The sequence below is a fragment of the Cyanistes caeruleus genome, chromosome 12, assembly GCF_971803275.1.
Source record: "Cyanistes caeruleus chromosome 12, bCyaCae1.hap1.1, whole genome shotgun sequence".
In the NCBI taxonomy this organism is placed as follows: domain Eukaryota; kingdom Metazoa; phylum Chordata; class Aves; order Passeriformes; family Paridae; genus Cyanistes; species Cyanistes caeruleus.
This window is the reverse complement of record NC_141712.1, coordinates 6,064,551-6,077,802: the sequence shown is the minus strand read 5'-3', so window position 1 is coordinate 6,077,802 and position 13,252 is coordinate 6,064,551. Positions and strand designations below refer to the sequence as shown.

Below are 13,252 nucleotides of genomic sequence, written 5' to 3'. Positions count from 1 at the left end.
GTGTTTTATTCCAGGTCACTATTCCAAAACCATGGGAACTAAACTTAGTGATTACAAAATACAGTAAACATTCAGGCTTCCAGATGGTAATCAGTAAAAAGTCTTGACACTCTAATTTCTAAAGTCTGAGAAGCTTCATGTAAAAATCCACCTACTGGGATAGGATTAGCAGAACACATTAATGTTGTGACTTTGAAAAATATCTCCATGTTATTTTGTAACAATGGATTATCTTCAGTGAAATCCATCCCCAATCAACTAGTAAACTAATTATGTAAATTCTTGAAACTCATCAAGGTAAATACCAAAGGTCCCTAATGATGCAAATAGGAAAATACTTCTCTTTTGATTTCCTTGTGTAATTTTTTTTTTGTTTCAGAAAGTAGTGCCATGAGGATTGCAAACCTAATTCTTTTTAAGTTACCACAGTATCTTTTGATCATTCAAGAATCTCTCCAAGTTAGATCTTACCATTTGGTGCCACTCTGTAGCTTCATTAAAACTAAAAAAACCAAACCCTTCTGTTATACTAAACTGTAATGCAGTTGTGATGATAGAGAGTATGATTCATGGTTATCCTCAGTTTGAGCTGCATCACTTTACAGAAAGATTGAAATAATTCATCCAGGCAAGATGAAAGGTATTTGAATTTATCTTGTTTGCTGGTTGACAGTTTTACAATATATATTGCAGTCCTATTTGCTTTATTACTTAATATTTCTCCTGGCAGTGTTAAAAAATGTCTCATTCTAAGTCTACATTAAAGACCTTCCTGTTAGCATTGTACCAGTGAGATTGTTATAAAATTGATTTAGTTTACAACAAGTTTAATGCTGGTGTGTGAGCACTGATTCAGCCCAGCATTCCCTTCTATTGACCCAGCTCAGACTGCAATAATTGGTAGCACAGAGCTGAAGCACAAGTGACAGAACATCCCTGCTGCAGCCCAGGCAGCTCCTATCCTAATCTAATCTAATCCACTCTATTCTATTCTAATTCTAATCAATTCTATTCAATTTGCATGTGTAGATGTATTCCAACCCCCAAGGGCTTGTGCATGAGCCACAACAATGCAGGGAAATAGGCAAGAACCTCAGCAGGTGTCACAGTTTGCTAGCTGGAGGCCAAGGCAGCTTTAACTCTGAGAATTATGCTGGGTGCTCCCTTTAGATTGAAGGGAAAGATACTTCTGCTAAAGAACTCAAAAGGTTATGCCCTTCTTGCTCAGGAAAGTTTAGGATCTTTTAAGATATTTTATCCAGGACATAATCACAGCATATAATAGAAAAAGCCCTCAGGTTCTTCTCAAGGTTGTGGATATTTGGTGGTGGTCAGGAATTCACTTTTACACTGCCTTTATTCTAAACTGAATTCACTTAAACAAAGATTTGGAGCTGCCTGTGATGAGTGAGGCTCCATTTCCTACAGGTATGGTCTAATATTTTCATAGGTGTAACACCACCTTCAAAGCCTGAGCTTTGATACTCAAATTACCAGTTTCTGTACAATCTGGAAAATCAGTGCTCTTTTGAATCTCTTAAATTTCATTGCTTCCTTTTAGTATTGTTTTCTCAAAGTCAGTGCTTGTAACAAAGTGTTTTTCCCTAAAAAATACGTTTGTGTTCAATCATTCCCAACTGATTAATATATATTTAATATAACTGGTTAATATATATTTAGGAGTCTTTCAGTATGGACCATGTATCTGCTTTGGTGCCTTGCTGTAAATTTAAATCATTATCTGTAATGTGCAATAATATTATTACTAAACTGCAATACCACACAGAACTCTCAATTATCACATTAAATTTAGATTTTATTATGCTAAGAGATATCTTTATGCCCCAGAGTAATTTTGCTTTTAAAACTCGTCTGTGTTTAAAATGATTTAAAAGAATATATGAGCCATTTTCATTAGGTGAGAACAATTATCTTGATTAACAATTGTTATGCACCAAAATGAACTCTTATTTTGGTAGTTTTGATTTTTGATGCCTGTTTTTGGATCTTAGCAAAGTTGTGTGAAATACATCACAAAACCTATATTTTCTTTGCAATAAAGGCAATTTAGTAATCTAATCAGACCCCCAGTACCAAAGGAAAAATAAATTAAAACAAGCCTGGAGAATAATTTTGCGCTACTGCTCAAGAGATTTCCGAAATTTCTACCAGTGTGCCAAAACTAGTCATCAACATGATCAGCTGCTGAGAGACAAAACTGGGTTTGCTGGTGGAACTCATAATTTACTTTTTCTCTGGCCATTGTTACACAGATACAGCCATAAGCAGATCCCAGAAGACAAGCTAGAATGCTCACCTTAGAAAGACATTTCTAAAACCAAAAAGGCCCATTTAATTTAATTTACTGTACCAGAGTTCAGTATCTATTAACAGCTAAACATCCTCCTACTGTAGCTAAAAGCTTATGCCAATATTCTCTCTTTACAGGCCAAGCACCCAAAATTCCCCAAAGCAGAAAAATATGAGCTAGAATTTACAGCAGAAAAAGGCACAGCACCTACTGATGTTTCCCAGGACAGTAATGCAGCAGTGTAGGAAAACAGCCCTTTTCCTCCTGCTCTGTTCACCTTTCTGCTTCATGGTACTCAACAGAAATGGCCTCAGAGATGATGCTGCCAATGCAGAATCAGTTAGACAAAATGGACCCATCAAATTTAAATTATATATAGAGATATTGTCATTATTCTTATCTCCCACTCCCCTTTTGATTCTTTTCAGTGACTTCTTAAGTGGATTTCCAGGCATTCATTGATTAATGAAGTAACAGACTCATAGATTACAGCCAGAAAAACAAACAAAATAATTATCCTACTTTCATTTTTTTTTCCAAATCAGGAGGCCAAAATCTCATCCAAAAGCATCAGTCTGAAAACAGAAATATTTAAAAGGCAGGAGGAATCCAAATTATTTGTATCCACTGTTGTGCCAGACATATAATGATGACACCTCTCAACTCTCTCAACATTACCAAGTAGACTTCATCATTTCTATCTCTCTATATTTATTTTTTTTTAATCCTTAGCATCTGTGAAAATAGGTCTTTCTTTAATTTGAATGCAGACCAAAATAAGTATTTCAGAGAATGTAAACAATCAGGAGGAATTGTTAACACAAAGCTCAGATTTCTGGTTTGTGCTATCCTGAGAGAAAAGCTGAATTTCTCACTTTAGCAGTCCCTGCCAGCCTAACTTCACTGATCAAGAGCTTTCTTCCCAAAACACCCAACTAATTAACTAAGAAGTGTGAGTGGAATTTTTTTGACCGAGGGAAATCCAAGGTTGTGTTCACAGGCTCTGTGGCTGAAACTACACCCATTAACAGAGCCCAGCACAAGAGTGAAACAGCATCTAAATATGGCTTTGAAAACTTGGTTTCTAACATTTTCCCTCTGCTATTTGTTAGTGAGTCTCACTCACAGCATCCAGTAATTATTTCTAAGTGACAGAAAACACTCATTGTTCCAACCCTTAAGAATTCCTTGCCAATTAGTGGTACTACCAACTCTGTGCAACAGGAGACACACTAAACTTTCTCTTGGAATCAATTTAAAACTGTTTCTGCTGGTGGATGCAATAATGAATTGGCATATATTTCATCCACGTGCAAGACTGGAAGAAGATTTCTACCTTGCATTACCAGGTAGAAATAAAAAGGAATGGACTGAAGCATGCTTCGATCAAGGGTATAAAAACAAGTAGCTTTTATTCTCTGGTACTTCAGGAAGAGTGTAGAAATTGTTTTTGAATAGGGAAATGATCCCATGACACCCTGTTTTCCTGTCTCTTGAGAAGTGCTTGTATTTCACGACACAGACAGCAAAAAAGAAGTGTAAAACAACTGTGTTAGAGCCAAATATACAAAATAAAAGACAAAAGAAATACACTCTATCTTCTGGGGCTGTGCACACATGTTGGTGTCCTGATGCCCACAGTAAAGCTTTCCCTAACCAGGTCTCTGTTTATTTCCTTGCAGGGGAGCAGCATCATCAGATCAGCTCAATACATAAGGAATGCGTGCCAATTTATTACTTAGAAGCCAGCTAACACATTTCATAAGGCAGACTACTCCTGTAATACTGCTTCTTCACAGTAATTAATCAGCAGCTTGCTCAATATAACAGCTTTGTCCTTATTTTTCTAATAAATGGCAAAGCAGCTCTCCCCATATAGCCTCCTGTTGCTAATTTAATTAACTGCAAGCATGTGACCAGTTTATCTTTAATAGTGCACACTTTTTCTTCAGAGGAATCCATCAATGCTTCCTATATTATTTTCCTGCCTAATTCCCCCTGCCCTTGCACTATCCATCAGGAACCAAATGCACTTTTTATTCCCCTTTCCCTGCAGTTCCAGAAGCTGTTATGGCACACAAAGGCAATCAGAAGTGACAGCCTGGCCTGCCCCAGAAACAGGACCGTGACTCACCACTGCACTCTCAACCTCCAGCATCTCATGCCTTCTACCAAGCATTTTCTGCCTGTGCATCTCCATAACTAATTAATTCTTAGCAGAGTGCTTACTAAGTAGATCAGGAAAGCGCTGTAGCTGCAGGCTGTATTTATGTTAATGAAGAAGTTTAGTCTCAGGCTGGGCAGCTTCTAACCTTTGCAACAGCAACATCTGAACACAGAATCAATGCTCATCAGAAATAACGCCAAAATACATTTCCGTGTTTGCCACTTCATTCCTAAACAAGAAAACCCCATTCCCTTGGGAGGAAAGAGCTCACTGAGCCTTGGTAGAACTCACACCTCGGTGACATCCGAGCCCCCATTGCTCTGTCAGGCACAAAAGGCTCCTGGAGATGCTGAAACACAGCTCAGGGCTATGGCTGTGAGAGGCCAGAATTGGCAATTAGAGATTTTCAGGTTAATCCATGATCTTTCCACTGCTGTGCTGCACGGCACCAGGCAGGTAATGACACCCACTATCTCTCTTGTTATTCATCTGCTAAGTGGGTATTATAGCACAGATATTCTCACTGGGCATAAAGGAACATTCTGAAAACTCTAGATGGTTTAAATACAGGTATTTAAGTGGCAGGCTAGATAAAACAAGATAAATTTCAGAGGCTGTAAAAAAAATACTAGAAAGCACAAAGCTGAAATAAATTACTTGTCTAATTAAATTCCCTTCATGTAGCTTGAATTGCATACAGTGTTTATGAATAATATGTAGCAATTGAAAAAATTGACTTCTGCTTACCTACTTAACAAGCAAAGTCTGAGTTTCCTAAAACAGCTCATTTACCCAATCAGATTTTGTGGTAATCACAAATGGTGGTTAATGTGATGTATCTGAGGCCTTATTACAGAGCCACCATGCCTCTATCAAAGTCTTGCCTTGTTTCTATCCCAGGCTTTTAATAAAATCATAACCATTGCCATCAGCAGTGTGTGAATATAAAAAGACTACTGGGTTATGCCATCACTTCCTGACAGTGCTAGGAAGGGTAGAATGAATTATGAAGCAACGTGAAGTCCTGTTAAACAATGTTAAATGCATAAGAAAAGCAAATGAAATTTTATAGGCTCTTGGTAGGAACTTAATAATTCACCCAAGAGCAGCAAAGATCCCACAGTCAGGTATACAAAATGTTTTAGAGGGAAAAGAAAATTACAGTACCTTATTAATCTCCAGTACTTTTAAGATATGTTTCATTCATCTAAGCATACAGCACCAAAATTATTTGGAGTTTTAATTAATATTAATTTCAGATACGCATCTTGGGAAAAAAAAAAAATCTTTGCCAAGCCTTAATTAAAGATAACTTTATTCATGGCCCAGTTTTCATTACTTTAGAACTTGTGTTCATGATATTTAATGATAGTGAGGTAAAATTCAGGTGGAATAGCTTTCCCTTTAGCCTGGAGAAGAGGAAGATCCAGGGAGAGCTCAGAGCCCCTTGCAGAGCCTAAAGGGGCTCCAGGAGAGCTGCAGAGGAACTGGGGACAAGGGCTGCAGGGCCAGGAGGCAGGGAATGGCTGCCAGTGGCAGAGGGCAGGGCTGGATGGGATCTTGGGCAGGAATTGTTCCCTGGCAGGGTGGGCAGGCCCTGGCACAGGGTGCCCAGAGCAGCTGGGGCTGCCCCTGGATCCCTGGCAGTGCCCAAGGCCAGCTTGGACATTGGGGCTGGAGCACCTGGGACACTGGGAGCTGGCCCTGCCATGGCTGGGGTGGGATGGATGGGCTTTAAGGTCTCACTCAGCTCAAACCTTTTCATGAGTCTGTGGTTCCCCCACATTTGAAAGATACTTTGTGCATAATTTGTGAACACAGAATTAAGTTGCCCTGAATTACTCAAGTTTTGTTTCTCTGTCTGCTTTCCCCACATCCCTATTTCCTGTTACATCAATAAGACACAGCTCCTTGCATTTTTTATGCTTTGGTATCTGCACAAAGCTTGCATTAAGCTTGTGTTAGGTTGTGTGTATACAGGGAAACAATGGTGATGACCAGATAAAGCATTTAAATTTACTCTGAACTGCACATTTTTACTTCATACAGTCAGAGGAACAGAATCCCCACATAGGAAGAACAAAGAGAGTTCCAAGGCAGTATCAGAGGACAGGATATCTGCAGAGTTAACACCTATCCATCAGGAAAGCTGTTCATGAACATGAACTGCAAAGAAGTTGTTCTGTCAAAGGAATACTCAAAAGCAGAGTCTGCTCTGTAGTGCTGGAGGAGCAATCACAGCACAGACACACTGACAAGCTCGTGGGAGGTTTCACAGAATGAGCTGCAGTTCCCTCTTTTGACACCATATGACTGCAAAGTAAATTGTTTTATGCTTATGAAAAAATGATTCTTTTCTGTACTTCAGGGTGGGTTATTACTTTGGTTTTAAACCTACTTCCAACTTTTATCCTGGTACTCTGTTGTTTTGCATACCCTGAAGAATAAACACTGTAGAAGTCCTTGACTTCAAAAAAGGCATAATTTGTTCTGCTGGAGAATGTTTTCATCAAGCAGGAAAGACAAAAAACCTGCACACATTACTATGACATTGTAACTACTTAAAAAATAAAAAAAAAAAAAGTAGACCTGGGATGGTATTTAGTATTCCTAACAAGATACCAGCCCAATCTGGTATTATTAGATTGCCCTCTTTCTACATTAAAAGTAACTAATGGGTCAATTTTCTCTAGGTCTCACTATAGTGATACATGACAGGCTTTTTGCCCTGAAGCCAAGATCACAGAAATGCATAAAGAGCTTTTGATGAAATTAAAGTCTCTCCTTTAGGGGATCCACTGTTATTATTTTGCTATCATGAGTTTGAGATTTCCCATGCCCCTGCCTCTCAAATAATGATATTGCTGATATTTAAAAGCCTGCACTGAGATGGTAATTTATAGGAGAGGATGAGTTCAGTAGAAAAACACAGGTTTATAGTACTTGAATCCTTTGAAGCCAGTGAGAAGTACTAAAAACATATTGTGATTGCTTTGCCTTTGCCAAAACACACAATAAATTCTTTATGGAAAGGTTTCCTTCATCCAGTTCTGAACTGGAACTTAGTAAGGCTGTAATCCTAAAGCAGGGTTCCTACTCTTTTCCTTTGCAAGCTAACAACACTGATAACTAATGAAGAGAACAAAGTGTGAGAACAGCAATATATGATAAAATGTGCCTTTTACAGGAAATTTTTGTATCAGCAGGTACTCTATAATGTCACTGTAATGTGATCAGTTTCACTGCATTCCTTTAGCTTCAAGTTCTTAAACACACCTTGGGTTTCCTTAGCAAATGACCAGAGAAAAGCTCTGGCTTCAAGACCAGGAAATCTCACTTAGATAATAACTGTATTTACAGCCAGACCTCTTGATACAGTAATTTCCTTTAAAAGGCACATTTTCTCATATGTTGCTGTTCTCACACATATATCTGCTCTCTGCATTATCTACCAGTGTTACAAGCAAACAAAGGAAAAATAATACAAACCTTACATTAAGATCTCTCATAGCTGTTCAGTCAAAAAACTCCCAGTGACTCAGTGCAGTGCTCATTGCAAACTAAACTGAGGTGCAGGGCTCTTTCCAGTTAAAAATATTCAGTGTACTGACCACAAGGCACCGTCACTAGAGCTCTCTGACAGTCATATCATGACCTGTAATATTTAGTGCCTTGAATCCACTGATTTTGATCACAGCTGAGTGCCATGGTGTACTCCTGGGTCTGGGCTGGGGTTTTTGCATGACTGTTCACTAAGTGAGGCGTTGCTAAAGGCATTATTGCATTATCACTACAAACCAATGCACATGGTGGCTTTCAGAGCCTGTTTTGTACCAGGCAGTTCTTACTACATTATCACATTACCCTCTTTCTTTTTAAGGGTAAGTAACAACTCTATTGCACAGGTTTCAGTAACTCACCCCTCTTACTGACCCCTAAGGCACTCAGAGCCTTTGATACCATTATTGCTACGTGGCAGGGCACTGCTTTAAATCATTTGAGAGAGAGGAATGCAATGAATCCTTTGGTACATGACACAGACCTGTGGTCAGGACGTTTCTCCATAATCTCACTCATCAGCCACATAGATCAAAATGCCCAAGTCTGAAAACTTTCTGACCACTGAGAGTCCCTTCTGAAAGAAGCACTTTCAGGTAAAGGGAAAGGTGCCCCAGATATTTTGATGACTCTGACTGTGACTGGCAGTTCCTGTGCAAGAATTTGTGAGGTTTGTTTTACACATGCTCAGTGCTAACTTTGACTGCTGTAAATCACCAAAGAAGGCACATGTAACTTCTGTGTCAATTCTACTATCAACACACATTTTCTTTTGCAGCTATAAAGAGATGAAAACCACAGAATTTTAATATAAAAATGCATGTTTTTATTCAACCAGTAGATATTTTTGAGCACTGTCAGTTTTCATCCTGCTTACTAATTGACTGCTGTGTAAAGCCAAATACTCAGAGACCCTCAGGAGAATGCTAATGCATAAATGCACAGTAAATATTAATCAGAATGAAGATGAGTGGTAAATAGTTACTAACCAAGAAACAGCTAAAAAGCTTAAAAAATATTCACTGAATACAAATTCTGTTTTAAACTCTGCTATTTGTAATGAAATGCAATCCTATCAGACAATCGGCTTTTTACTACAGAGAAGCATTTTAAGCATGTGCCATCTACAAACCATCTCATCTTTTAAACACTTGAATGCATAAACAAATAGTTGCAAAGCAGCAAGATATCTCACCAGCAGCTAATTTATTGTATGACTTCATTCATCTCATGGTGAGTAATTCCCAAGTTATATTTCAATTTTAAAGTATCTGTGGATATTGTTACTGTCTCTTTTAGTTAAATCCTTCTTACTTTGCCATAATAAAGTAGTTCTAATTGCCTACTTGAGACAAGACTTGGCTTTACTAGGATTTATGGATGCAAGTTTGAGATTAAAATTACCCTTCCCAAGCAAACACCAGCAGCTAACAGCAATACAAATAGTTCTGCTCCACAGCAGCAGTAAGGAGTCTGGATCCAGAGCTCCCTTGTGTCTGCAGTATCCTGATGCACTGAGGAAAACAGAGCCACTTCTAAGTCCCTCTTTTCAGTCAGCTGGCAAATTTGTTTAAGCAGCCTGCGCTGAAGAGGCAGGGCAATCCTTATCCTAAAACAACAAGTGGAACCAGGAATCCTTCCACAGACTTTGTGGCCTTTGGATGCAGCCCTAAGGCAGAGAAAGGAGGATGCTTGAAGGGTTTATATCCTAATTAGAATGATCTCATGGACACTCAGGCAAACCTCCATGGTTCAATAGGAACAGTACCAAACTAAGTCCATCTAATAATTTCTGAGCAGTTCTATCTTTTAAATAATTTGACAATCAACTAGGCATCATTAACACAGACTGCATAATAGGCAAACGGGAATCTAATAAATTTCTCTGAATTCTGTATTACTGCCACTTGAAACATTTTAAAATGGAAAATCTCAATGCAATTACAATATTCTCTCATCAGTATATTATTTTAAATTCAAACTGTGTGCTCCTGCAGAAAGTATTAAGAAATAAATGCTGTTCAAGGAACCACACCAGGCTTTTAGAATAATGAAGTATTTTTTTTTTTACACTTATGAAAATTGACACAAAGCCTGTGACTGGCAGCTCTTACATTGACTGGAACATAAAGCCCTCAGTTTTGGGGTCATCATGCAAGGAAGCCAGCCTTGAGCAGAAAAGGGGAACACCAGTGTGGATATAACTCATTGTCTTCTGCTCTGATACATGGATGGAAACTGATACAGGACTGAAAAGAGCAGCATTTGTAGTGTAACACAGCTGTGAAACAAAACCAGGTGTCCTCCATGTTGCTTTGGAGAGTCTGCATTAATTCGTGAATCGATATTTGCACAAAGGAGTACATGCAAACAAATGCAGATGCAGAGTGAATAAAGAGAGCTGAAGGGATGTGCTGGGGATATGCCTTTCATACAGAGATCAAACCTGTTGTGTATGGGATGATACATTCAGGTATTTAAAATAAAACATTTGGAAAGGCGTCCCATGGTGAAGGCTTCTTTGAGAATTTCCCTTACAATATTTTCATTTTGAATGTCTCTGACTGGATTCAAGACAACCTCTAGGGTAGAATTGCTAGACAGAGGACACATGAATTCTCCCATGAGACTCAGGAAAAGGTAATATTCCTCCACAGACAACTAATCAACCTTTCATTTTCAAATGCCATGTAGGGAGTCCACCTTTCTGCCACTCTGTAGTTAATGCACATTCTCAATGCTCTTAGGGTCAGGAAATTTCCTTAGGAAACCTGGTAAAAGCTGGTCACAGACTGGTTCAGTCTCTAATAAAGCCTACTGGGAGAGGTCAAATGAAAGTAGACATTTGGAGATCATCAGGCTTACCCAACAGGAAGTGAAAAACAATCAAATGTCCACCTCTGAAAGAGGGAGATGTTCAAGCTCTGAAAAATTTAAAGTAAAAACCTACCAAAACAGAACAGATATGCACCAAACTTTCTTCAGTCTAGTTCCATTTAGTCCTCAGCTATGACACATTCTCTGTGTATCACACTAACTTGAGAGTCAGCCCTAAGTTATTTTTATACTCACAAAAAATCTACCACTAAAATGATAATACCCTGGATGAGTAACATTTCAGTAATACCTTGGAATCAAATAAACAACTCATGCACTACCATATCCCTTAAGGTACAGCCAGACACTTCCTCTGCCAGTTCCCAGACAGCTCATGGAAAGCCAGCAGGTGTGACAAATGAGCTGGAGTTTTCTAGACTGTGCTTTACAACAGATGTATTTACACATATCACAATCTACTGGTGGGGATGGTGCATGCTACTGCCAAATGTTAGATGAAATGTTATCAAACAGAAGTCTCCCAACAAATCCCCATCATGCTGACTCTTGAGATCAGCCTGCCATGTGTAATTTTTCATGTTGTGGCATGTCCTCAATCAAGTATTATTTAAGCTATTGTTACTGTTTTAATTATCCTTCCCTTACTCGCCAGTACATGAGAAGTACATATTTTACATGAACAGAGAACTTGCAGAATGCCTGTCTAGAGACCTATGCCACTTAAATTTTTAAACTCCATCATAAGCTTATTTAATAATTAAATTTTAAAAAACCCCATAAATCAAAACCATAAATCTGATCCCACTTCTATTTTATACTGCTCTGCAAAGGGCTCTTCCCCTCAGGCAGCAGCAGAGGATTTTGTCTTGCCTGAGCAGCTGCTCTTTACCACAACACCTGGCACTCCTGGAGCAGATGGATGCCAAGAGGAGCCACCCAGTGCCCCCAGGTGTCAGCCCCAGGTGTCCCTCGGGGGCTGTGGTGACACTGTGGCTTTAGACAGACCTTCCAGAGGAAAAGAAGGGGGTTCCTGGGGAAGTTGTCACTACAGAGGAGCTCACAGGGCTGGACCCTTTGCACCTCTACCAGAGGAAGTGGCGCTTTGGGATGCACTGGGGCATTTGTAGGAACAGCACAGAACACGTTGGGCTCCAAAAACAGCTCACAGGCCAGCCACAATCTTAATAAAACACAGCACTACTCATAGACAGAGCCTGGTGGTTACTATTCCCTCATGGTGACACCACCTACTGTGCTCAAACACAGACAGGGTTTGGTTGCAGCACCCTCTGAACAGCAAAATCCAGCACTACAGACACAATCCCACTCAGCAGAGCTCTCACAGACCACACATCCTGAGTGATGTGTCAGGCTCAGTGCACTTCACAAACACATAAACCATGAGTATTAATCTGGTGGTGCTCTATTATCATGTTGTTCCTTCATATGGTAATGTCTGTTCACACCCCCAAAAACACTTCTCTTCCTTCACCAGCATCTTAAATATAAATGTCTCAAACAGCACTTGGAACAGGGGGTTTAGCCTGCCCAGGCTGTGAGCAGGTTGGTTTGTTTTTAAGGAGAGCTGAGCAATTAAGAGGAATTAAAAAAAGAACCATAAGAAATCCACAGTCCACAATTGCAAATTACATTAAAAGTGAGTTCTGATTTCTTTGTCTTTGACACATTTCCAATAACTGCCAGAAAATCTGCAAGCTTCCAAGGTTTGCTAGCACAACTGTGGCACTGAAACTAAAGCTTGTGTAGTAAAATGCATTCTCAAGAAAAAAAATCTAACCTGTTTTCAATTCCATTGTCTGCATTTCACTCTGCACAAGGAAACAGAAAGAGTTCTCTAAGATTAAAAAAACACATTTATTATTAGCATTGTCAATAAAGATATATTTAGTAGTGAAGTATGTGGATACCTCTGGATACTGGATTCTCCAAATAGCAGGGGCTCTAGAGACAACTTAGGCACAAACTAAAAAGCAGAACACTTAATAACTAGAAAACATGTTTAAATATGATTTTACCTCTAAAAGTGCATATTTTTCAGGAATTGCAAAATGAGAAAAGAGAATTTGCTCCTACCTCTTCCAAAGCCCATAATGAATCAACCACAGGCTTGATCTTCTTATTGTTATATAGATTTAGGAGTTTATCCATCACACCCTTGATCAGGCCACCTCGATTCTGTTTGAAAAGTAGATTCAACAGGGAAAATCCAGCAATGACTTTGTTCTCCTCATACAGCTTGATAGGATTTACTTTCTCAACCTGCCACCACTGGAAACCAATAAACAACAGCATGGTTAGAAAAACATTTCTCAAGAAACATACAGGAAAGTTCACAAGCAAACTGTCTGTGCAGATGT

General features: G+C 39.0%; 2 protein-coding genes across 4 annotated transcripts in view; one reads left to right on the top strand and one right to left on the bottom strand.

Moving 5' to 3' along the window:
• The window catches only part of TDRD12 (tudor domain containing 12), a 70,628-nt gene extending 66,443 nt beyond the window's left edge, over window positions 1-4,185 (top strand). For all 3 annotated transcript variants that reach the window (XR_015275529.1, XR_015275523.1, XR_015275527.1), the window contains one exon: window positions 3,994-4,185. The gene's annotated coding sequence lies outside the window, so the exon portion shown is untranslated. The remainder of the gene's footprint in view (window positions 1-3,993) is intronic.
• Window positions 1-13,252, bottom strand: part of VAT1L (vesicle amine transport 1 like) — a 55,601-nt gene that overhangs the window by 16,443 nt on the left and 25,906 nt on the right. Inside the window, exon 7 of the mRNA XM_086848138.1 lies at window positions 12,969-13,163. Coding sequence (XP_086704264.1) covers window positions 12,969-13,163 — 195 coding nt within the window. The remainder of the gene's footprint in view (window positions 1-12,968; window positions 13,164-13,252) is intronic.